A 27,202-nucleotide genomic window follows, 5' to 3' on the forward strand; every position below is an offset into this window, starting at 1 on the left:
CAAAGTCAACAAATCATCCTGGGTGAAAGCTGTAAATGTTATCTTTTTTTTTTTTTTGGTTGGAAAAGGCCTGGGTCTCACTCAGATCCACAGAAATTCAAGAGTCTGGTGACTGGCACAGAGGAGAAGAATTTAGGCTTATAGAAGAATTTAGGCTTATAGATTGCAGTGATCAATACATGTGGAAGAAAGATGCCCTGTGTTCCTGGGTATTCTGGGGAAGAGATCATCTTAAGGGAGGCGGCAAATGTTTTTCTATGTATGCTGTCAGTCTCTACACCTCACTCTTCTTGCAGAGTTTTTATATGTCTTTTGGAAATATCTGGAATCAAGGAGTTGTACAGTATGTTTTTAAACAGAGGGGTTATTTTCTCTTCACCTGTGTTCACAAAGCTCAAGCATACAAGCAGTAACCCTGATTATTATGCTCAGTCCCAATTTAGGAGATGGATGCCCATGGTTGGCTGAGATGCATCTTAGGGTGGATTTTGTTTGCTATGATAGGGTATCATAAACCTAAACCCACCAGGTTTGACTTACAGGACCAGTGATTATTCTGTGTTTCTTTTAATGTATGAATCTGTTGTCTACCTCTCTACCTTCTCTATTTGCAGATTGCTTAATAACCTGTAGAGTATAGTCTTGTTTCTGGCCAAGGTCCTTACTTTCTTACCAGGCAGGTTGTCTCATCTGTACTATGCTATTTTCATTTTTTTTTCCTGCAGAGTTCTAGGTGTAGCTGCCACTTTTGCCTCTAACCTGAGTTAGCTACTGCAAAGGAAAAGAGGAAACTGAATTGTACCTCTCTTCCTTCTGTACCTGTTAGCTCTGAATGGGGCGTGATGCTGCACTAGACTAATCCCAAATCTCTGTTTATTAAAAGCCATCAAGTTTTCAGCTACAGGCAAAAGCAGTGGCTGAAAGCAATTGTTTCAGCAATGACACGTTAACCGTGGATAAGGCAAAGCACTGTCTATTTTGGATGTCTTGGAATTCAGAGGTAACAAGGAGGGTTCTCCTTTGGGCAGGCTTGCTGTTAGAAGTGAGAAACACTTTTCCTTGCACAGTCCTCTGGGGAAGAAATATTTCTCTGGGGAACTCAGTGTATAAGGGAATATTTTTCTAGTTATTGAAAAATCTTATGAAAACTAGTAGTAGTTCTGTACTCCTTACTGGGAGTAGCATATAATTTTTACAGATAAATTAACAGCTCTAATTAATTTAAATCTCAGTTAAAGGATAGTTTGCTATATAATATGTGATTGGACTTTCCTCCCCTGTCCCCTCCCTCTCAGTGCAATAAAAAAAGAACAAAGGCTCACTTTAAGAGACTACATTAAAGGAACTCCACCTCTTCTAAAAACTGATGCAATTCATTGTAATCCCTCCATTCCCCTATCATGAATGTCTGTTCTCAAGTGGATTCAGAAATCCCCAAAGAATTTTAGATAAACAAGATTATATTGTGTAGTCAATAAAAGAAGAAGAAATTAACTATTATGAGCATTAAACATGAAAATTCTAGACTAAAATTTTTTTTGCAAATTATAGTAATCATTTTTTAAAATTATGTTTTAAGTTCTTTTTCCTCCTTTTATGATTCAAGCTGAAAACTAGTATAGCCTTCTTCTGGTTAAAGATATGTCAATGATTGAATTTTGAATTATTGTATTTTCCACTGTTCATGGGTGTCTGGACCTCTAAATAACATCTGCATAAAACTCTTGAAGGTCCCATTCCTGTAAATTCGTTAGTTCAGTACAGTTTGCATCTTGAATCCTTTAAAGGGCCATGAATTAAGCTTGCAATAAGTTTCCATTTTCCCTATTATTGAGTGATGTCATTGCAGGCATAAAGAAAGAATATGAATAGAGATGGAGCAGCCAAAATTTACAAGAGCAGAAGATGTTAATTTTTATTTTTTTTATTAGAGGTTCGTTCCAGAGAAGTATATTTTCCAACATTTAAAGCCATTAGGTTTTAATTTAGTATGTGTTTTTTCCAAGTTTTGGCACTAGTGAGAGGTCAGGAGCTGACAAAAATGGATCATAAGCAGGTATTGCTTCATCTGTTTTCTCTCATTGTTGATACTGCAATAATTTCCCTACAGAGTCAGTCTTGTGATGATCCACATAGGATCAAATGAAGATATTTTGATCCTCCACCAGCTGTAATATCCTGATTTCTCTGTGGTTTCATGTCTGTTTTGCACTGCAGTGATAAATATGTTTTCAGCAAAAAGAAAATAGCAATTGTACTGAGTGAAGGCAAGTCAAAATAGCTCCCAGTGTTCTGCAGAACTTCAGCAGTTCAATTTACATATCTCCTTTTCTGCCCCTACTGAGTAGAAACATATTGTGTGCCAAGAACAGGCAGTACCTGACCTGCAAAGAAGGTGCTTTGGTGCTGGACTGTCAACAGTGGCTTAATTGGGTCTTTTCATTGTTTGTGTTTTCACTCTTATTTTTATCTTTATTCCTGTGATGTGCTGGTTTAGAAGGATACACAGATCTTCATTCCTTACTCATTATCTTGTGTGCATTGTCCCTCATGAAGAGAGGAAGCTTAGAGGTGTAGTCTGTGTGTTGACAGTAGTAGACACCTCCAGTTTAACCACAGCAAGGTGCCATCATTGTCCCTGCCAGCTGCCAAAAGACTCTGAGTCTTCAATACTGAAAGTACACCAGTTTCCAGAATGTTAATGCAGTACTTCTGTCAGCATAAAAATCACCTCTCTGTTTTTAAAGTGTTATTAGATGTTATTTTTTCTTCTGGCATCCTTTCTCAGTGAATGAGATTCATCATGTACTTTCTCTGAAGCAGCTGATATGCAGCCTGAAGTAGGGTGTCCAATGGAGTCAATCCAGTCCAGAAAGTCGAGTTGATCCTGGAAGTTAAACCATTTGTTAGAATGGAAAATTAATAGTCTGTAGCTGATCTTGATTGTTTTCCTTTAAAACAGTGGAAGACATTCATATGTGCTGCTTTTCCTTACTAGTTTGTGCTAGTAACCTCTGTGAAACAAATTGTAACAAATTAAAATCTGACTTTTAATACTCAAGAGCTAATGCTCTGCACTTGGCTCAGCTCAGGAGAAGCCACTATACCATGGCTAATTCTTTTCTCAGTGGGATCAGACTGAAAAATCACACTGCAGAAAGCAGATGATTGTAGAAGATGCACTAATAGGAAAACTGCTTGTCCTGGGAAGAGTTTACAGCTGTAAATCTAGCTCTCATTTTAAATTTCTTACTGAGATTCCCTTAAAGCAAGGTTGGTCTTTTAAGCACATTAGTCTCTAATACTACATATGTAGTAGTCCAAACAAGTTGTCTGTTTTCTTTATAGATGAATAAGTTTGTCTCCAAAGTATTTTGAAAAGATTAGAATCTTTTTCTGGTTAGATAGTTTTTGATTGTTGAGTCTTGGGTGTAATGGTAAGCATATGGCCAAAATTTTGATACCCTTTGTTGCTAGAAAAGATGTTTGCTTGTAAAACATAACTAATAAAGTGACCTGTGAGACCAGAAAATGAAATGAGAAGAGACAAAAGGTAAACCCAGATAAAGGATTCTGTAAGCAATTTGGGTTGCAGAGTTCCAGTTATCAGGTGTCTTTCTGCAAGAGGTCTTGTAAAGGGTGTATTTTTCCTAATGCTTTAACTTGCAACAGATTTGCCTGATTATTTGCTATATTTATTTGTAAACAATGCAAACCAGAGTCACCTTTGTGGATGAACTGAGTAACTTGGAGCAGATGTCTCACTTAGCCATGTTTATGTGCTCTTTTATTGGATGTCTGTTCTTGAGCCTTAAACCTGTCAGCAGTGCCCCAATCTGTCTTACAGTGATGCTTTTCATGCCCTGTAAGTTTGGAATCAATCATTACCATTAAAGTATTTGCTTTCCTCAATGTTTGCTTGACTCAAATGCAGAAGTATTGCCAAGGATTCACTTCTGCCAGATGCCAGTAAAGTTACATCTAAAGGCTTCAGGACCTTCACGGCTTCTTCTGGCTGAAAGTTGTACCAAGATTTTGTATCCTATATTCCACGGCTGTTGCTTCATCTTTATTTCCATCTAGGTCTGCATACTTAATACTGCCTGTCTAACTAGACTCACTAAATTCATGAAGAGCTTTATGTATGTGCAAGGCTATGTATCTGTCAACACAGTCCTTAAGGAAAGGGACTGACATTAACTAGGACTAGCAATTAGGGAGAAATGGCTGGTATTTTCAAACCAGAGGGCACACTGCTATGTCTTAAGTGGTTTGCATTTCTCTTTCATTTCTTTAACATTTACAATGCAAATCTCCCATTGATTCTTTTTTTTCTTTCATGATTTAAAATTATTTAAAAACCCCAACCTTCAGTAGTTTGTAGTTGAAAATCAGCTCAGCCATCTTCAAAGAATGGGAGGAAAAATAGCTTTGTAACAGCACAGACAGCTTGAAAGGCTAAAAAACTATAAGTAGACATTTATCTACTTTTCATCATTCACCTTTTTACCTGAAGATACATGTCTTTGTGTGGAACTTGTTTTTAGTTGACTATTGCACGCTGACAATCCTTATCTTGTTGGAACAGTAAGGACATCTACCAGTTATATGAATGAAATGTAAGTGGTTTTTTGCATGTAACAGACCATTTGGGGCTCTGGTGATTTGAATCTTCCATGCAGAAGATACAGCAGCTCAGCATAAGGGGGGTTAAAACATAGGCAGCACTTCAGTCTAAAGAAAGTAGTAGTTAAAATACACATAGCATGGGGAAATCTGGCAAAAAGAAAGCCCACAAAAATCCTTTTCTACTCTCTGGGAGATTTATAAGGTACCACAGGACCTTCCCAAAGTAAATTTAAACTATTTAAAAAATGCTGCAAGACATCAGGGAAGTTATCACTGGCACTTTTTTAAAACAAGGCAGAAAGACAAAGAACTTACACATTTAGGAACAACAAAATCCAAGTCCTCTAGTCCTTGAAAACAATTGCTACTTTAAAAACAAAACAAGCACACTTGTGGAGGAACAGTTCATCATCAAATACTCTTCCAGCAATCTCCAGTTGCTGCAAGAATACTTTCCACTTCTCTGGATGGAAGTGTTGTGCAGAAGAATATGAAAGAGTGTAACTGTTGAAGTTTGCCAAAAGGTATGATCAAAATTCTGTTAAATCAGGGGAACCTTCCCATTCATTTCAGTGGAATTTGAATGTGAGGTATTAACCCTATTTTAAGTTGAGGCAGGCTGAATACTAAAGCTAAATATGAAGTTATTCATTACATGTCCAGTTTTAACCAGTTGTTTTAAACTTGCAGCCCGTGTCAATATCAGGTCCGTTCTTTCACAGAATTAAGGCTTGGCATATAATAAAAAAAATAATACACTGGCCTTCAGCTGATCTGTCTTTCTACAAGAATGTAGAGAACAATTTAGGCCCTGATACTGTGAGAACTTGCTTTCATTATTAGTTTGATTTGGAAGTGCAATCTCCTGCGCTGGTGGAGGAACCTTCTGGCAAAAAGTTGCTCTGAATCTTGGGGGCAGGGTTAATTTTTTTTATTTTTTAAACAGCTGATATTTCTAGCTTAGTTTATTATTGCTTCTGGATAATGCAAAATACATATGCTAGATCTGGAAAGGCTTTTTTAAACAGCTCAAACCAAGATTTTATCTCCTGTGGCAAGTGCTCAAATAAACACTTGCTTACTCCACAGCCCTGTCTCTGGTCTCTTAAAAAGACTTACCTGATAATTTTCAGTTACCACAATTGTGTTTTGGTGCTCATCTTTCATTTCCTCAAAGCCATGCTAAGAGGTGCTGGCCATCACTAGTGGTGCTTTATATAGAAAGTTTCTGTTATGGTTTTACAAGACATGGTTTAAGAAGAAAACGAACTCTACCCCAGTCGAAACCAGGACAGTATTTATAAAGCTTATAAAGCAAAAGGGTAGATGTGCAATTGGCACACTTTCATAACAGCATCTTGAAGGTTTGAGGTTGGTGCATGAAAATCCAGTGTGACTGTAGTTCCTGTCTCCTTTCAGTGTGAGCAGAGATGGCCCTGCTGCTCTCCTCACATCTGTTAGTGTCCTGTGCTGCCCTGAGGCAACAGAATATTGCTGAGTGTTGATATTTCCATTATTCCCTCCTGGCTTCCAAATCTCTTTGATCATTGGATCCACATGGTTGAATGCAAGTGGAATTAATATAACTTTAAGCCTCCAGGCTCGTTCAATTTAGCATGTCTCTTCCTTCCTATGTACTCAATATTAAAACCTTCTACTGAACTGAAAACAAATACAGTGCATTTGTCTGCTTAATTCATTTTACAAGCTTTTAAGATTCTATGCTGCTGTGTCCCAGCTAATATATGTTAAAAAAACCCTGGGAGAAGTCTAGCTTCACTTCTCTGTGGCTTTGTGTGGCACAGCAGCAAAGCAGCCACTTCCTGAAATGGACCAGTAGTTTTTCAGCTAAAACTATTATTGTGACTAGAGCAGCAAGAATCTCTGCAGCTTTACCCATAGAGGCTCAGCATGGATCTATTTTGTCCTGTTTCTGCTTGATGTGGCTTTGCATTAAGCTTGGGTTTCAAATTCAGAGAAAAGCCAATGCTGGAAGGAAAAACTTGCTGTGATTAGGGATGGCAATGGTAACTGAAATGTTAGCCAACCTCAGGAAACTGGCCTAAATTTTAGACTTACAAGAAACCATTTCAAATTGAGCAGTTGTGTTCTTTATGCAAGTTTTGCTCGAAAGATTTCTAATTATAATATCAAAAACCTGTAACAGTTTGTTAACTTCTTATTTTCTTCCAGATCTCTCTTCATGCACAGCACCAATAAATCCAGATAGTGTCTGTCTTTTCCAGCACAGAAGCAACTACCTCTTTGTAGTAAGTGGTTAATAATTGTTTTGGATATCTCATGGACTTAGATAACTGTGCTGGGAAAAGTTGCTCTTGTCTGTTAAAGCAACAAACCAATTCTTATTTGGAACTCTGCTGCATCCTGTTATTTGTTCTTGCTCTTACTGCTCGTTAGAAACTTAAAATTAGAAAATAGGGCAGTAGCAAGTCTTTTCAGTATCTGTCCTGACTGTTGGAATTGCCTTTTTTTCTCCCCTGACTCCTCAAAAAGTGTTTTGGTTTTTTGTTTTTTTGTTTTGTTTTGTTGTTTTTTTTTTAATTTGTGTTCATGAGTCTGTGAGGTGATGTTGGGAATAAGTATCAGAAGCAGAATCTGTAAGTTTGGGATCCCAATCCTTTCCTCAAATTACTGGATTTTGTGTGGAATTTGCTTGGGTTACTCTGCTTAAAAGTCATCTATTAAAGCAATAAAAAAGATGCCTTGAAATGTCTCCACTATTTGAAAACAAGACCATCTATTTCATTTAAAGAAGAAAACTCTCACTAACTACTCTACCTCTGGTTTCAGATAACAAAGTAATTCCAAATATGAGGCTGTTGCCTCAGAGGCAGAAATCATGCATTGTCCTGTACTTCACCAGGCAGATTCCTAGAGGCTGGTTTTTCCTGTCAGATAAGCAGTAGAATAAATAATACAGAGTCATTGTGATTGCAGATCTTCCAGAACTGTTACTAGTGTAGTTCAAGATTAATGGGTTTACAGTGAGCTGCCAAAACTTTTACAGAAAGATGTGCTACTGGATCCCTACCCAGTGTAAACTGGTTCATTTCTGTGGCCCTACAAAAACAGGCTGATTTAAACCAGCTTAGATCTTAGCTCTGTACCTTAAAACACTCCTCTCCCTTATGGAAACATAATACTAATCACAAAAGCATTGCTATTTGCTCAAAGGTCAAATTCAGTGATCTTGGAGGTCTCTTCAAACCTTAATGGTTCTGTGATTCAAGGGAAGGGGTCCATGGCTACTGGAGAAAGTAGTAAAGTGGTTGAACTTACAGGAAAAGAAGGAACAGTATTTGAGGCATAGGGGAAATCTTCCTGTGTTGTAACCTGTGACATCCCTGTGCTCTCTGAGCCTGTGTGGCAATGCACTGCCAGGGCTTGGTCACAGAAACTGATGCTGTGGCATGGCTGGAATTCCACTACAGACCTCTAACTTACTGTGCAAAAAGGTCTTTGTGTTTTTATCGTCATCTCAGCTTCCTGTGCTATGGATCCTAGAGGTACTTACTGAGGGTTGACAATTTGCTGACACTTGTCAAAATAGTGCTATGTTGATTTGGAGTTGTTTAGTGATACATTTAACTAGTCTATCTATTCATACGGTCTTATTTTCATTATTTATCTTACTTTATTCCTCTGAACAAAGCTAGATTCCTCAGAAACCATACCTGATGTTAAAAACCCCCACCTCATTCTGATGAGTCCTCTTGTTTTTATTTTGAGACAAGTGGGTACTTAAGGGCTTGATTTCTCTTAATTCATGTTTGTACTCACAGCAATTTTCAAAAATCAATTATTTTGCATGTGACTTTGGAGGCATCTTTTAAATCTGAAGCACAAACATTCCATGATCAGCAGACTTGGTTATGTATCACGAGGTTCAAATATTCCAGGAATTTTCTCAGCAAGACCAATGAACTTTGTTTGGGTACCTTTGCAGTTTTCAGTGAAATTATTTCTACTCTCTATTTACTGGTTCTGATACAGATATAATTGTCTTTTATTCAAAAAACACTGTTTTTTTGAGAAAACAAAGAAGAGAAAAGCTTCTTGTGCAACTGGCCAAACCACACTTTGCTAGAATTGTATCTATGCTGTATCTGAGACTATACCGGGAAAAGTAGTTTTCTATTCTTCTCTTACCTTCTCAGTGCATGGAGATTTTTTTTGTCTAAAATGGGATCCTATGTGGCTTGCAGAACTCATGTTAATTTGACACTTTCTGTGACAATGTCATGGGGTAACTTTCTTCTTGTTTCTGGTATGAAATTGTATGGATTTTATTGATATTTTCTCAATCCCCCTTTCCAAGCTTTACAAAATTATTTGATATTTTTAATCAAAGATTACTTTTCCCAGTTCTTTTGTTACTTCCAACATAATTAAGTGCCTTTTGTCTGAACATCTAGAACTAAGGCGTATGTTATGTTTTAAGTTGATAAATGAATCCCTGAGGCACATCTAGTTTAGAGCTTCTCTGCAGAGTTTAAAAGTGTCTCCAGTTCTAAAGTGGTTTTCAGGGCCTGTAGAGCTCTGTATGGAGCTCACAGAAGTCTCCTGGCAAGTGGTTGTAAATTAAGAGCTTGCCTTGGACATGGTTCCATATTCAGGTCTCACTGAAGGCACTGGCAACCTTTCTACTGACTTCAGCAAAATTGAAGTGAGACAACATTATTTTGCCTGTTGCTCATCTCCAATATACAGTTTGTAGAATAAAATGTGTAGTCAGGGATAGAACACAGAAACTGGCCAGGTTCTGCCCTCTGTCCTCATGACTGGAATTGGTTGTCAGAATAAATTTAACAGAGCAAGGTTAAATTTTTATCTCAAGGCTTTAATATGCTTGTCTGCTAAGAAGCGTAACTATCTCAGTGTGGTAGTGGGACCTAATTTAAGTGAAGGAGAGGGATGATTTTCTTAATCTATCATCAAAGAAGAAATCTCTGAGGGGAACTACATGCAAAAGGAACTGAAAAAAAAAAAAAAGGATGGAGAAAATGCAATCAATTTTTGTATATGTAAGAAATATACCAAAGAGGTAATGGGATGTGAAGTGTCAACAACATGTAAAGAACTAGCTTTTTCCATATGTGGGGGGTTTTTTAAAGTCTTCTTTAATGCTTTATCTTTAAAAAAAAAAAAAGTGAAGAATGCATTTCTCTGTTTCTAATATCAACGTTGCATATTTTTATTCACATCTGTGTAAACACTTGGATAATTGGCGTCTTTCTGACCTGCTCACTTTCAGTATTGGCCCGCAGAGCAGTTGTTGGGATCTCACAAAAAGGAGAATTGCCCTAAACTGGCAACTAGAGAGATTGAGTGAGGCACTTGGGTGGGGAGAAATATAAAAGCTTAAAAAATGGGGAAGGTGACATTGGAGAGAATGATTCTTCAACTAACAACTTTGTTGTTGACAGTCAGTCAAAAGAGGTTTGTACGAACCTCGCTCATTCTTGGATCATTTGTTTGTTCTTATTGGAGGGGTTGGAAATCAGAGAAAGTGTCCTAAAGTTCATTCAGTTAAAATTGTTGAATGCAACAATGGAACCACCATGATTCTCAGCCACAGTGCCAGTATATCTGAATATTAGTTGGTCTTTGACAGCTTTCATCATATGTTCTTTATTATTTTCTCTCTGCCTGTATGACCTGTTCTCCTACCCCTCCTTGGCAACTTTTTGGATCTTCAGAGTTGTTTCTTTCATCTCCTGTTTATTTCTTTTCCCTTCTTATTCTCTTTTTTTTCCCCTTTGTTTTAATCACAGGTTTTTTTCCCTGTTCTGTCCTTGCTAGGGATCATCTCTGCCTGGCAGTGTATTCACCTCCTACCTTTCACTGCCCATGAGAAGAGTAGTCCAGTTGCTCTGAATGTTAGACAAGGTGATGGGACTGATGGGATCAGGTCTCTGTAAAATATCTTCACAAAAGCATTGAAGTGCTATGTCTTGCTCAATTTAGGCCTTTTAGAAGGGGATAGGAAAACATGGTGGACATGCTGGAAAGATTTTATTATTCCTACTGTTTTTTTTCCCTGTTGATGGAGTAAATGTTGATATTTGGCCTTGTCTCCCAGCTGGAAGCAGTTAGGACAGTTCTGGATCTCAGACTGAGTCCGACCATTCTTCTGTTCATACAAGCCCCATGGAAGTATGAAGAGGCTCCAAACCAATGTTTCACATTTGAATCTTCTTTTATATATGCTTTTAAGCTGATAGCTTTGAGAATACACATTGTGTGCTTTTGTGGAACAAAGCTGAACAAATGTGATGTGACCTAAGTAACTTACTGTAACTCTCTACTTTACAAATCCAGTAAAAAGTATGTAAAAGAACTTTTATATGCAATGTGGTGCTTGAATGTAACAGGACAGTTTATATTTGAAGATGGAAATGTCTCTTTAAAGGCATTAATTTCTTTGCCTGCACGTTCTTCCCTCTGTAGTCTCAAATGAAAACTGTGTTCACTGGTTGTCAGAAATGGACATTTGGCTGAGATCTGCAAACTGGTGCTTAATTAAGGCTAAACCAGATTCCTTCTGTCTTACTCCTCCTCACTAAGCTCTGCAACATTAATGATTTATAGATTGATATTGTTGTCGTTTTCATAGGCTGATTTTTTTTTTACCTCATAACAGTTGTTTCTTTTCAGATTTATTGTGTTCTCTAGACAGTAATAGTTGTCTTGCTGGCCCATACCCAGCATGTGAAAGTCCTATACTGTAGTCCAAATTTAACATCAATTGTTATATGAATCATGGAGTCATGGGATTGGAAGGGACTTCAGAGGGCCATCCAGTCTTTTCCATATCCAAGGCTTGATCAATTGTATGTGTCATTCCTGACAGACATTTGTATGACTTCCAGCACTGAAGACTTCACAGGACTCCTTGAGCAATATCTTCCAGGAATCCTTCAATTCTTTATTATTAAACTTTTTCCCAAGTGTCTGATTTGTCCCTGGTACAATTAAAAGCTTATGACTCCACATCTTATTCCCTGTGTATATTGAGAATAAATTTGTCTTCATCTTCTTTGCAGCAAGCTTGATTGTTTGAGTATAATTGCCACCTCAACTTCATATAGTGGGGCCCATTTGGGAAATTATTCAGTTTAAGAATTTATAAAAATGCCACCACTTTTTGTTTGCTTGTTTCTGAAGTTTGCAGCTGGTTCAGGCTTGGAGTGCAGCTTGTAGCACTGGCTGTGGGACATTACCAGCTGTAAGAAGAGCAGACAGATGGCCTCAGTGTTAGGAGCTGGTCTTGTTTGATTACATCGTTGCTAAAATCTGGACAGTGGAAGTAAAGTAGAAAAGAAGTCCCCAGCTCAAAGGATGCATATAGGGTTCACATTTAATCATCTGAAGACTGCTTTAACTTCTTGATCTCTGTTACAGCTCTCTTGGATGACATTCTTAAAGGTTTCACTTCTATCTATCTATCAATATAGATGGGAAGAAGGTCACAGGAAGATGTCATGTGTCAGATGGATCATGTGGGTGTTGTGGGCCAGCCACGAACTCATTCCCTTGGACAGACATTGCTCTATCCAGAAGTTTTGAGAGCTGTTACCCATGTAGAAAAATTTCTTCTGCAATCTTATTGGAGATGTTCTTGTTGAAGGTTTAACTGTCCAACTGTCTGAAGCATCTTGCAACCATAAGATTTTCATGCTATCTAGTGGTTTTAGGAAATTACCGGCCTGTTTGTTAATTAAGAAAAAAGAAGGTATTGTCATTGTATAGCCCCATCTCACATCTATGTTATAACTTTTTCAGCAAGGTGATGTTTCTGTTTGCTTTACTGTGCCAAATACATTGTTAAGGATTGATGTATAGCACTGATTGGTGGACTACTCTGGCTTGCATACAGGAATAAACCTTCTGTTTCCAGAAAAAATAAACTTCCAGGAGAGCTTATGGACTAGCTTTTCTGCTGACAGTTAATGGGACTTCATAGAATAGAAGGCAGCATAGAATTTGGCTTTGTGCAGAGTGTCTCAGCATGAAGAACCAGTGGCTCTTTCAAATGAGGGACTAATTCCTTTAGTATTAAGTATTTGCAGTATAATTTGAAACTTAGTGGTGTTTATCCACGACCCTGTCTATCTCTGGCTGAAGGCAACAGGTTTCTTTCCAATATTACCCCAGGGTTCACACACCTCAGCCAGTAGAGTACATGTGTTCATTTTCCCAAATGGCATAGAACTTGGCAGACCCATGTCTCTTTGTTTTTGAGTTCTGGATATATTTGAAGCACAAAGCAAAATTTAGAGTCTAAACTTCTGTGGTTTATGAACCACAAATCTTCCATGACTCACCTTTCATGCAATTTTATGGTCCTACTGGCTTGGAAATGGGCAATAGCAACTGGCCACCTGCAGCATCAGCATCAAGGAAAGTTAATGCTGTGGTTATTCTTTGAAATGTGGAACTCAAAAAAAAGAAACCCAAACCAAAGGGAATTCCACTGTAATATGCTGATTTAGCATAAGGTTCTACCACCAAGACATCACTACAGTATGACTGATTCTATAAATCTTTTTATTTAAATCAAGTGGTGGGCAGACCTTTCAAAACTTGCCCCATGTTACATGCACCAGAAGTAAACTTTTTAGCTCTGCTAGAAGCCTTGCTGAAATCTGCACTCAGCTAAAAGGAATTACCTTACCAGATAAATAGGGAATAAGATTTTCCTTTCTTTTAAAAAGTTTTCATTTTTTATTCAACTCTTGTATCTTTGAGATCTTGTTTTTACTTTTTATTTTCTCTCTATAATCTTAGAAGAGGTAATAGAAGAACTGAATCATTCTTCCTCAATACTGAGAGAGTCAATGCATATAAATGACTTTTAAGGAGCTTGAATGGAAGGCATTGTTTAAGTGCTAAGTACTACTGCTAGCAAAGCAGTATTATTTGGTTTGTGTATGTTGAGTATTAAGGTCTGAAGCCAGAGTTATAGTTGCAAATTTGTGCTTGTGTACCTGAAACTTCCTGCTATTATCAGCTTAGCCTGACATGCTTCACCTCCACTGGCACTGAAAATTTTTCTAGAATTGCAAGCTGCATTTCAAGATGGTTTCAAGAGCCTCTATTCCAAATGTTTCACCTAAGTCCTCTTAAATATACATGGTCATCTGGGATTCCCAGCTGATCCTCAGGTATTCTTTGGTGTCCAGTTGCTGGTGACACATAGATGTGAGCTGGAGAGAGACAGTGGTAATTCTCACCTGCTGTGTGAAGATGACCTGAAACAAATGTCTTCCTGCAGATTCCTCTGCTACTGGTATCAGTGTATGTCCTGAAAGGCAGCACAGTACTGGGAAAATTGTTTTCCTTCCTGCAAAAATGGCTTAGCAGTCCAGGTCCTGCTGTTTGGTGATCAAGGTCATACCCACACCCAGAGGACTCCCTGAATTTTGGATGGTCTTTGTCACATGCATGTTTCTATCATAAACACCAACTTGTAGCAGTTATTCTGTACTTGTAAAGCACAAGAAAATGGCAGAAATTAAATATGAAGGTTTATTGGTAAGATGAGAACTGGTGTAATCTCTCTTTCTTCAGATTCTATAAGTGCCTGCTCTGCATAACCTTCTTTAAGGACTATGAAAGGTGTTATTAGAAGTTTGATTGTTTATGACACCAGCTGTCAATGACAAAATTCAGATCGTGATTTTTAGTCCAAATTTCTCAAGACAAAGTTGTTTGGATTTTGGTATATATTGAGCATTAAAAATGATCCTTTAATGGAAAACGAGTAGATTTTAATTCCAGTGACCTCCTGCTTAGTTCACTGAAAACCTTTCTGTAGGTCATGCTTTTTTTTTTCTTTCTTTTATAAATGTTGCTTATAAACTAGAATTGTAGGAGGTTTTGAAGTCAGATTTAATTACTCTCCCCAGTGTGCTTCCATAGGAAACCCATTTGGAATCAGCAAGAACAAGCCCAACTTGCATCTCATTTGCCATCTGGGTTTCCCTCTGGCTTCAATTTGCTGCTATAAAATAATTGTTAGGTATGGATGCTCTACTGAACCTGCCCAATGCACATCACACGTAGTTATTCATATTTCTTCTAAGATAACAGCTGCAAAGGACTTGTGTTTCCTGTGATCTCTCCTGATTTACTGCTTTTTAATCTGATGTTTGAAATTAAACATGCAAGGTTTTGAGTCTTAAAATGTGATGGCATTCTTTTAAGACACATGTTCAACTGCTTTCTTAAAATGTAGGGCTCAGTGGTTTTGGAATAATTGAATTGTAGTGTGTCTGTTTATAATGAAGATGATTCTATGTTCTCAGAAGTATACAATAATTTCTCACTCTTGTATGTATTTCCACACCCTTCCTTGTATTCAAAATACCTTCTGCAGCTACTTTAGTGTATCAATAAACCTTTAAGGTGCAATTGTTCGAGGGCACATACCGGGGCCATGTTGGATGTTCTGTTGCAGCAACATGACTACTGAGAGTAGGTGAAGTTGGATATCTCTACAGATCCAGTGAACCTGGTATCTTTAGTATCCTAAAGAGCTCAGATAAGCTGAGGAAAATTACAAGATGTTTACAACTGTGTGTATCTGGAAGAAAGTCTCATGGTTGTGAGTGATTTTTTTGCTGGGCAGCACAGACACCTACAGAGGGCATGATTTTCCTTTAAAAGGATATGTGTGATTTTTCATTTGTTTGTTTTTTTTTCTTATAGGATTTATATAAATAGAGGTTTTGACTTCCATCCTTCTTCTTCTGTAGTAAACCTGTCTTTAAATAAATATAGGTCATTAACATCATCTTGAGATATTCTTTTACATAAGATCAGGATGAAATTCTTCACTCATCCATGTTACTGTACCATGGAAATCATTTCAGGTTAAAGTCCATGCTGCATTAGTTATGCAAATATAATAAAAGCACAAAATTTGTTGATTAGAGAAATAGATGTTCTTCTTACATCTCTCCACTAAAAATAATGAGGTTCTGTGTCACCTAAGCTATATGACAATATCTTTTAGTGACTTTTAGAGACTTCTCAGCTGAATATTAGTTATGAAGTTTGTTCTCAGCCACTTCTACAGTAGCCACTGTGGTGATTTGCATATTCAACAAAAATTAATGTACTGAGCATCACAGAAGCCCTGGAAGAGTGCATAGAAATAGTTGTCCTTCTTGCAAAGATACAAAAGGCACACAGTAAACTAAAGGAAATCTACCCCAAAACACCTTTAATCTCCTCCTATCTCTAACAGTGTAGGCCAAACTCCCAGAAGATATCATACATTGCTACTTAAAAAAATGACCTTCATTTCAGAGAGCTCCTACTATACTTCATAGGTCAAACTCTGTATCAGAATTTCACATGCAGCTACATTTCCTTTGGAGCTTAATGGCATTTCAGCCTTTGAAGCATCCTGGAGAACATAATTATTCCAGAATGAAACACAGGGGCTGTAATAGTATTTTGTTAAAATCAGCACCTGGAACAGTTTGAACCTGTACTTTCCTTTTTCCATGTACAAGCAAGATCCTTGCTAATGCAGGGCCTCATGGCTGATGTGCCAAATGTGGGATTCAAGGCACTGAAATTATGGGATTTGAAGAACTTGCTTGCTTCTGGGAAAATCTTTGAAGCGATCATCACAAATCAAAGTGTAACTTAGTTTGGAGTTCTTCTGTTGTCACTTTACTGAGTCTAAGCTTTAGCACAAGTTACAAGTTGATCTGTAATTCCCATTTGTGTGGGTCAGTTATGCAAATGCATGTTGTAGGAACAAAACCAGGAATTTTACATGCGTGGTGTTGCCAGAATTTAAGCTTGCAAAATTTTTGGATCATGGGGTTGTGCATGAAGATTTGGCATCTGGTCCTGTTCCTACTGCCATGTCTAATAGCAGCTATCAAATTTTACTACGAAAAGGGCAGGACAATTAGGAGTCTGGGTGGAAAATGCCTTGCAATTTCTTTTTTTTACAGGAGGACTTTTCTAGAAACTTTTCTAGAAACTATCTTTCAGAACAAGAAGGATATTGATGATCATTTATGGATGAGATAACAGAGGAAGAATCCCCAACCAAGTCAGGAGTGATAAAGAATCCCCAACCAAGTCAGGACTGACAGAAAATCTCACTTGCTCCTATAGTGTCAGGACACATTCTGAAGTTCTGCTTTGACCAGAGCACTTAGTGAGACCTACAAATAGCAGAGCACAAGCAATCTGAACATCACAAAAGTATGATTTGTGGACAGTACCCTATTGTCCCTTAGAAAAGGAAAATATCTATTTCTCTTGTGTTAATAGTATTGCCAGTTCAAATTAGTCCTATTTGCAACATCTTTTTGCTATTCCTTCACCAGAGCACCAGTGTGACTATGGTTGATGATGTTACAAGTCCCTCACTACTTGTTCCGGCTTCCAACCTCTTCCCATCTCCTAAACTGACACATGAACTCACCACCTTTGCTGATCCTTTACTGTTTATTGTTTTTCCTACGTGCTGTCTCTTGGGTACCAGTAGCTGACAGGAGACAGGATGCTTCCTTGTCTAGTCTTGTGGAGCAAGACTGAAAATGTAGTCACAAGTTATATGGCCCCAAAAATTCATGTCTGTAGTCTTGTGGAGAATGTGTTAAGTTTTAGACTTGTATAGAAGTGTGGTAACCACATGTTAGTCCTTGTGCATACTAGTCCTGTGGTAAAGGAAGAAGCTTTAGGAAAGGAAATAAGGTGTGTGAGAAGGGGAAGCTGTCAAGCAGGTTTAGAATTGAAAGAAACTTTTACACACTGAATGTTTTGAAGCATAAGGTATAGCATTTAGTCCCTAACAAAACTCAGTTCAGTGATCTGCATAAGAGAGTAAATTTTACATAAAGTTTTAAAATATGTGCCTTTTGAAAACATCCCTCATTTGATTTATAAAAAAAGAAAGGTATAATGAGATCCAGCTTCCTGTAAGTTTATGGTAATTTTGTGCCTTTTGCTAGTCGGGCTATTTATGTGGTCCTTTACTGTAGCCTGACTCCCACCCTCTAATATAGTTATCCTCAAAGCAGTTCTTTGTGGTAAGGAAGCACAATAATCCCCACTTTACAAATGGGGAGCCACGGCAAAAGAGAGGCTTAGTGACTTGCCTGAGGTCATGCAGGCAGCCCATTACGGAGCAGGGAATTCAACTAGGACTCCCAAACAGCAGACAAATGCTCCAACCCCAGGCTGCCTGTCCTTTCGCTCCTATTTTTAAAGCCCTCAAAATCTGTATCCAGATTTCAGAGATGGTTCAGGGGCTATTGAATCCAGTCTGACTAAAATAACAGAATAACTGGACCAAGTGAAAATGTGCTGCTTAGTGTAGAGCTGCAATATCAGTAAATCAAAGGTTTTTCCACTGGCACCTCTGGTTTCCTCTCACTTGTCTGAGCTTGCTCTCTCATACACACACATGCACTCTCTGCAACTCATTTTTCTTCTGCCTCGGAGGAAGGACTTGGTAAAAGGAAATTGGTATAATTAAATGGTTATGTAGGAAGCTGATGGTAAGTATTTACTTACATAAAATAAGTGCAGGAGAAAAAACCTATGAGGTGGATTTCTTAGTGTTTGCTTTTTTGGGTTTATTTTTGTGAGCAGAGTATTGAGTGACAGAGATTTGTTCCCAGTAGAAAATGCTTGAAACACATTAGTCTGCTTTGGTATTAGAAAGATTAGAGGGCACACTGTGAGAATTTGTAAGAATTTATGTGCTTTTTAGAAAGGATTAAGAATAAAAAAAAAAATCCAGATTAGAAATGCTGTCTAACCACATCCCTACCCTACAAGCCAACATTTGCATGGTGGGTTTCTCTTATGTTTTATACCACAATGTTTGTATTGCAGCTTCAGTTACAGTTGGTTTTGTTTAAAGACCAGAGTCTAGGTGCACACAGCATGTGAAATGAAATGTTAGGAGTTCACGTATCATCCTTGAAACCTTATTCAGTAGCAGGCTTGAAATACCTAAGAAAAAGATTTTAGGGATATCCTCATTCTATAGATTTGCTTAAATAAAAGGAAAAAAATCAGGTACATTCCATGGCTTTTAAGTATCTGCTTTCTTCCTGTCTACCAACTTGCAAGCTTGAACAAGATTTGTTCGCTGGAACTTTATTTCTTTAAAATACTTTCACATGGTAGTTCCATAGTAACACCAGACTGCACAACATGGAACTAAGTTATTTATTTGGGAACAGAATTGTTAAACATCCTCTAAGCTGAAAAAGGATACTTCCTAATTATTTACTAGAAGCATCCTCAGCATACATAGATAATTAAAGTCAGACTGCTAAATGTGGATAATTAGAAGCTTATGTTGCTAGAAAACTGCTTGTGCTGACTTGAGCTATTATTGAATTTGTAAATTCAGTCCTGTTTAGACACTTTATTTAGAAAAAATGTAAATCTGTGCAAGATGTGCTTATGGAAAAGACTAGCTATTTCTTCATTTTATACTTTACAACCTCACTCTATTACACATCAATTTGTTGATAGTTTTTGGCATTTTACCAATATGTAATAGAAATGTAACCTGACCAGTAACGGTGGCTTAATAGTTCAGGATTTTTTTTCTTTCTTTCTTTCTACTTCCTCCTACCCTCCTTCTCTTTTTTTTTTAAATTTCATTTTGTGTAGGGCTTGGAGTTGGGCTTTGGCCACAGGACTGTTTGTCCAGTGCAGTCCAGACATTGGAGGCCAGCGATTCCTGTTGGATACAGTGTATTTTCCAGGTGTGTGCTGGTGGCTGTCTCAGGTATTTGGTGAATTTGGCCTTGGACCATAGCCAGGTTTCTGTGGGTAAGGAGGTGTCACAGTCACTGTGTAAGCAGTGCACTGCATCCAAGGACAGATACTTGAGCATTTGGTCCCTACAGAAGTCCTGTGAGCATCTGCAGTGCATGGAGTTTTCTCTCTTGCTTGTTTCAGACATTACAATGGCAGTGACCAAAACGGAATTCCATTTATATGAGTGAATATCAAGTTTGACTTGGGTTCTGAATGTTGACTGTTGCGTTTTGTTTTCAAATTTACTACCCTTAAAATGCTATTTTTAAAACAACATTTAGGTGGTACATGCTTTTTCTGGTGTTGTTTCAGTCTTGTAAACACTCTGCAAAGTTGATACAGATGCATGGGGAAGGATATGTTTTGTTACTGGCCTCTTATGGCTTACAACTTCACTGCAATATAGTTTGTGTTGCATTACAGTGTCTGCTGACAGGAGAAAATTTTCATAGCATCCACATTATACCTTACACTCTATTGTCACTGCTGGTGATCAGAAAATTTTATTGCAGTTTCGTACTGGCAGATTGATTTGTTGTTTAAGAGTGTCACAGCTAGAAAGACATTGCACATATTGGCATCTGTAGACTGTGTGTATCTTAGCAGAGGAGAAGGACAAGTGGGAAGGAAAAGTCAAAACTGAGTGTTTAGCTGAGCATGTTGAAAAGTGATCATCTGTGGAAAAGGATATAAAAAAAAGAAAATGAGAAATAAACTTTAAAATGAGATTTAGGCCAATTCAGAAGAGGTAAGAAGATAGAAAATTATCAGCATCTATACTAAGAGGGAAAAAAGACCACAATAGATATTTATGGCAATTTGGGAAATGTTTGGTCTTAATATATAAAGAAAAATAAATTTCAGAAATGTACTGGCAAATATGGACTCCTTATGCAGCAGTTTACAGCTGTGTAATTAATTGAAAGTCCGCTGGGATAAACTGTGATTTTAGCTGAATGGAGAACTGAATTTGGAGTCTTGTCCTTAATGAAAGAACAATTAATTGTATGAATCATTCTCTCTCTTTCTCAGGCAAATTGTTGTTTATTACAGTGACTATAGCTGTGAGAGACTGTCACTCTTTGTCCCTTCAGGTGCTAAGTACATTTGTTAGAAGATAAGTGAGCCTTTGATTTCACCTCTTGTCTCCGGAATACAATCAGTTACTTCCTTATTTACATGATAATTTGATTTCATACAGTTCTTTGATAAGTTAAGGTAAAAAAATAAAATTGTTTGGTTTTATTTTCTGTTTGTGAGTTGCTTATAGTGGAAAGGGAGACTTATGCTGTGCTCTCAAGTGACTGAGTGCTAATACAGACATTCACTGCAGGATTAACTCTCATATAGATGAAGGCAGAATTTCTCAGTTTAAAGCTTTGCATCAGGGTTAAGGAAATCATCTTCATTTCTGTGTTGGTCTCAGCAATTCAAATGCTAGAAACACTAGAGGATTTTCTGGGCAATTTGATGTTGATATACAGAAATGCTAAGAGAGCATTGTGCCAGAAGAAATCTGAAGTCCACATTGTCTGGGTTCTTATGAATGAGGAAGGAGATTTCAAGCATTTTTTGAAAATCTGTGCGTGTACATAATTTGACTGATATCTTGGAAGGATTTACCTTCTAAACTATAGTTCCTGACAACTGCAGGAACTACATTTCTGCAAAGCAGAAAGCCATGCTTCCCTCACCTTAGAACAAAACACCTTCTGGAGGTGCCTCTATCTGTTGGGTGTGAGAGAGGCAAAACTTCTAACTCAGATTAAAGATCTAACTTTTAGACTACCTTCCCTGAGAGAAGCTACCCTCTGTTTTCAAAAAGTGTAGAGGTGTTTCTGTTTGTTTAAGGAGCATGTCAGGTATGTGATGTGGAAAACTACATTCTCAGACTGGGTTTGCAGGTGCTTGCGTGCAACAGTGGAGTGTAAGTCCCATTTGGAAATGAATGAGTTTTCTGTTCCCCTGCTCCCCAAACAGCTGCAGCCTGTCCTAGGAAAAGTATCCTTCATACAGTCAGGAATAATGTGGCCTCAGTTTAATTGATTTTTCTCTTGTTCAAATTGAAGTTTCAGTGTTTACTCAACACTGAAATTGTTTATTGCAACTTTCACCAGAATCAGATGAATAAATACATATTCTGTCATGGTTTGGTGTGTATGGCAGAGGATTATGACTGGAAGCCCAGTGTTTTTCATTGGTTTAACATGACCTATTAGTGGGTCAAGAAATTTCCCAGGAGTTTTTTTTTGTTAAACTTGTCCATTAAATAGAAATTTTACAGTGGGACTTCTAATTTACATAGATGATTCAAGGAATTAGAACTAGGGTCAACTACTACTTTTTTTTCCTGTAAAACATTAAATTTTACCTTTAAAAAATAGAATAATTTTTGCTTTTTGTTGGGAAGGATGAGCTGTGCAGCAGAAGAATAACCTCTGAGGCAGATATCTGTAAATAGGTCTCTAAAAGGCCATTCTTGTAGCATTATGAAATTCGGTCTCCACGCTATTTTACTAGTCTGTGTGCTGTAAGAAGGATTTGCAGTAAAGTAGAGACTTGGAATTTCTGCAGAAGCATTTGTTCTGTACTAGCAGTACTTTGCAGGGAGATATCCAGATATTTCTTAAGATCTTGAAAGCTCGGTATGAAAAATCAGATTTTCCACATTCCCGCCTGCAACTTAAATCCAGTGCAAACAGAGGTCTCTTTATTTCATAGGCACTTGTTTAACACTGGCTCTACTCTTGAGACTTATTGATTTTGGTGTATTCCAGGCCAGGAAAATCAAAGTCACGTTGTGAAAATATCCTCCCGAAATAAGTTATTACGTTTTAATGCAGTTGTAAAGGATGACTTTTTGGTTAAGGCTCTGGCCTGGAATGAGAGTTCAAGCTGAGTTCACCTCAAGACTGTGACCCTGACCACCACTGTAGCCACACCAGGCAATCTTCCTGGGTCTCAGTTCCCAGCCCAAAAAATAGCACCTGTCACCTTAGGCTGACGACTCCTGCTGTGTATACAAATGCAGCACAGATATGGAACATCTGCCTGCCCCTTGTCTGAGTCTTGGCTGTTTCTGTAGTTAAACATCACAGCTTCTGTACTACCACTTGTTTCTCTTTTACAGTCCACATCATGGGGGACGTGAAACTGGTGACATCTACTCGAGTCTCCAAAACCTCCCTGACACTCAGCCCCCCTGTCCCTGCTGAAGCACCAGCATTTACTCTTCCTCCTCGGAATATCCGAGTGCAGCTGGGAGCCACTGCAAGATTCGAGGGGAAGGTAAGAATCCCTTTGGTAAGAATCTCCTTTTGGTTTTGCCCTTTCCTGAAGCTGACCAGTAGGCTGTAAAGACAGTGAAGTTGCCTCTGCAACACAGGACCTTTACTCAAGAGGAATACATGGTGTTTACCCTCCTGAGGGAGCAGGAGCTCTTCAGATCTGTTTCTGTGTAGAGGAGAGTGTTCCAAAACCTGAGTATGTGCTAAGTATGACCTCGTTGAGCGTGCCAGGCACTGAGTTTATTATCAGTGGAAAACTGCTTCAAGGGCTGTCTCTAATCAGCATGTTCTCCTCCCACAACTCTACATATTCTCCTACTGCATATTCACACCCCTGCATCCTGAATCTGCCTGTTCATGGAGCTTCATGTGTGACACAAATCTAACCCTGCCACAGCATGTTCTTCCCAGTAAGGCTAGGAATCTGTTACCAGTGTTGTGACAGTTTTGTATCTGCACCACCTGCCACAAATGTTGTTAATCTGAAAGCATAAAGAGCATTTTCAAGAGGAAAGATTGATTTGTCCAAGAAAACTTGTTAACCCAAAGGGTTGGTGAGCAGTGGGCTGTGTGTCCCAGGTTTACCCATTCCCTCATATTTGGGACATTGAACTGTGCTTCCTGGCATCCATGTTTCTTTAATGTGTCAATCCTGTTATGTACTCTTGCTTGTTCTAGGTATCTTCCTTTCTCTTCTCTTACCCCAATTCCTTTTTCTGGAGCTGTTAGTTTTCCCTCCCAGTCCTTTCAGCTTCCTTCTGTTCATGTCACACTCTGATTGCATGCTGACAGCTACGTCATCAAACTGACCACACTTTTAATCTTTGAAGTGGTGGGACTTGTCTGACAGAGGCAGGAAACTGCAACTTTACTGTAACAAAAGCAAGGGCCAGAAGGAATTTGGGAAATTCATAACTTCTGAAACTCTAACTTAAACAGAGGGCCGGTAGAGGGCATCTGATATTTATATTATTTGTTTATGTAAGAGCAAGCCAGGAACTGGGATTTTTCAACAGGAGCCATGCAGAAAAACAGGTTTTGGAGTGTATATGAATTTTTAAGTGCAAAAGCAAAACTCAGAAATAGTGAATGGATTTGATTTTTGAAGAAAAGTTGGCATTTTTCATAGAAAGCAAATTTCAATGAAAGTGTTCAAAACAAAGAACAGTTTTTTAATCAAACCTTCAGTAATTTATTTTTTTTTAAAAATGTTTACTTTAAGTGTGATTTTAAGGCACCACTCAGAAACTCTTTGTGTGTATGACATTGGGCAGTCCCAATGAGCATTTCCTTTCTTACTTATTCTTTTTTTTTTCTTCTCATGATTGTTTCACTTTGATGCCAACACAGTGAGAAAATGGCAACGTGTTTCTGCTTTATGCCTGTGACACCTGTGCCACAATGCTGTTCTAATTCCAACTAGTTCTTCCAGACAACACTGAAACTGGCAATAACAGTACAGTGAAATCAAAGCTGAAGCATGTGCTAAGATTTGGGTTTACATTTCATGTGTTTCCTAATTAAAAGCTCAGGTGGGATATTTCCAGTTTTTATTGCACTCCACAGAGTTTTTATTATTAAGTCAAATGGAAACAACTGTAAAATATAATGACCTACAAGCTAGAGTGCCATCACTGCTTTGCATTTCTTTTTAGATCTGGTTTTAAAGTGTTAATTTTCCAGGGATACTTATCCCCTGTTTAAAGCCACTTTGAAGGCTGGAAGAGTAAAGTCTGAGGAGATTTTTTTAGTAGATGGAAAAAAATACACAAATTCAATACTAATTAAACTGTCAAGTTGAATTTCCTTGAAGGGACAAAACTTTGATTGAAGTCCTGGGTTGGACCTGCTTTATGAAAATCTAAATTTATCTCTTCTGCCAGTTTGGTATCTGAGCATGGCTAAAACCTTTAATTTTCCATTCTTAAAATGGGGGTGACAGCATTAGTATTTTGTCTGTGGTCTTAGTCCAGTTTGGAAGGATACTGTCACTTAATAGCTGCAGCTGCTGAGCTTCTGTCATCTGGCTCCATCTTCAACTGGTTAGTACAGTGTTGCTTCTTCTGTCACTTTAGTGTTTCAGAGGTGCAGAAGAACAGTGGACCTGTTCAGAAGAACAGGTTCAGAGGGACAATCTTAACCAAAACAATTCATTAAGATTTAGTAATAGAAGTTACTCAACATACTTAGTTTTTTCTATCCTGGAAAATAGGCTACAGATGTTATGATGGGTTGTTGCAGTGTAAATATTAAACCAGACTCAGGCGAAAGGAAAATAAAAAGTTTTAAAAATGGCTAGACAGGAGCTTTTCTTCAAAGAGTTCCTCTGCAGTGGAATTGATCTTATCAGAAAGAACAAACATTTTGAGAATCCAAGACAGGATATAAATCTGATATTGTGGTGATCCTGTATTCTCATTAAGTGAACAAGGAAGAGAGGGCCTCAGAATTAAACTTTCTGGTTTTCTTTCCATCAGCATGTAAGATAAGTTGTGTGAAATGGCAATTCAAGATCAAGGGGAGTGCAGAAATTGAGAAATAGCCCCAAAATGTAGGAGGTAGAAAGGAACTGGAGTTGCCTTTAATGCCTTTTTGTCTTCCTCCTGTTACCACCCTGGTTTTCTTACTAAAATCTCAGGAAGTTTATCTACATCTGATTGCAGATCTCAGTTTTCCAGTGTGACCTCAACATAAAAGTTAAATCATCATTTTTCAGAAGTATGAGCATGATTTTGGCCTGGAGCACAAACTGAGGGGTAGAAACACTTAGTAAGGGAAAGGCAAGTTACCTTCTCTAGATGCTCCCCAAATATCTGCTGCATGGACATCTCAGTTGTTCACCACTAAATTACTGAGATGATTTTTAGGGAAACCATTCGAGATTATTATGAAATTGTGTTATGTGTTCTCAATTCCTTAGGACTTGATTGATGTGCTGTTCTTAACTGCACATCATGTGTGAGGTGAACAGCTCAGGACAGTAATTCATGCCTCGTGTTAAGGCATCATAGCTTGTCTGTCAGAGCCTTTAAGAAACTCCTGGAAAAGGAGAGTAGGCCAGAATGTTACCAGATTTTAAGATGCTTCTTTCTCTGTTGTATTAAACACTAGAATATTTATCAATGCTTTGCCATCTTAAATTGTGATTGTATATCTTAATCTTTCTAATTCTTCTGAACACTACTGGATTTATAATGCTGAATGGCATGGTAATGAAGGAGATTCCTTTCTTTGTAGCAAATATCATGGGGATTTCTGTAGCAAGTGTCACATGAGAGAACGGGAAAATCTTTTTCAGCCCATAGCACTTGAATAAGCATCTGTAAATTGTCAGAGAAGGTGGTATTTTGATGCTGCTGGTAACATTTGACCCATTTGTAATCCAAGCAGAGTATCCTATCAAAGTCTTACAGACTTTTGGTGTTCCTAAATTTTACTTTCTGAATTGGCAGGATAGTTAATTAGGACACAGAGCACATTACTATGCTGACCTACAAGTACAAGGTCATCATGCATGTATTTAGTTTAAAATTTAATTTGTTTCGGTGTCTCTCACGTTCCGAAACTCAGCTGCACTATTGCATAGCAAAGGTTAAAAACATCACAGGAGATCAACAAGGATGTAATAGTTTAATTGTACTCACTGTCAAATGAAACAAAGCTTTTAAACATCTTCATGAGTTTCACTAACTTTTCTAACTCTCATGGGGATGGCAAGCATATACTAATGTAAGTGCTGGGCAGAAGCCCCTCGAAAGATTTTTTCACTGAAATTTGCAAATCTGTACAATTTTCTTATGATGGGCAGAAGGTGGCCACAGATTTCCACAATGTTGCATGTTTTAGTGCCTACCTGATTTTATTATCCTGTTTACTGGTCTTTCAGGGACTACAGTTTCAGTGATTTAAGACTGAAACCTGTCTTATGTCTGAAACTCCATCCTTTTTGAGAAGACCTCCTCCTTCATATTTAGAAATTTGACTTCTAAATATTGGCCAAGTTTATCCAGCTGTAAGTTCCCCTCTAACTGTTAGAGGGGAAGATACATCTCCACTACAGAACTGAGCAGTTATTTAAATGTTGCCGTGACTCCACTCTGTACCCACATATACCCACAGCCTAAGTGCTGCTCTCAGCCTAAATTGGCCCATCCTGATGGCTCAGGTTCAGCTTTTGCTGGGGTTTGTGAGCCTTGTCATGTGTGTATTAAGGTGGCAAGCCAATCCTCCAGTTCCCTTTCTGCATTTAGAAGACTAAAAAATTCTTTCATTACTTTTTGGGGAAATCTTAGAAAGCAGATTAGCTTTCTCGGGGCAGGAAAAAATACCAGGATCTGAAGGTATGTGTGTAGGTGAATAGAGCAGCAGGATGGACTGGCTCCAGCAGGGCTCTGCTCCGTGACTGCCCACATAAGGAGTCAACTCTCATCCACATTTCCCTAGTCCAT

At 38.1% G+C, this 27,202-nt stretch overlaps 1 protein-coding gene across 3 annotated transcripts in view; it reads left to right on the forward strand.

Moving 5' to 3' along the window:
- Positions 1 to 27,202, forward strand: part of MYLK (myosin light chain kinase) — a 203,070-nt gene that overhangs the window by 35,397 nt on the left and 140,471 nt on the right. For all 3 annotated transcript variants that reach the window (XM_051787545.1, XM_051787544.1, XM_051787543.1), the window contains one exon: positions 22,598 to 22,755. In XM_051787545.1, the coding sequence (XP_051643505.1) occupies positions 22,606 to 22,755 (150 nt within the window). In that variant the 5' untranslated portion in view covers positions 22,598 to 22,605. Of the gene's footprint in view, positions 1 to 22,597; positions 22,756 to 27,202 lie in introns of those variants that run through there.

This window comes from Manacus candei, unplaced genomic scaffold, assembly GCF_025592945.1.
Source record: "Manacus candei isolate 608988 ecotype Guabito, Panama unplaced genomic scaffold, ASM2559294v1 h1tg000023l, whole genome shotgun sequence".
Taxonomy (NCBI): Eukaryota; Metazoa; Chordata; class Aves; order Passeriformes; family Pipridae; genus Manacus; species Manacus candei.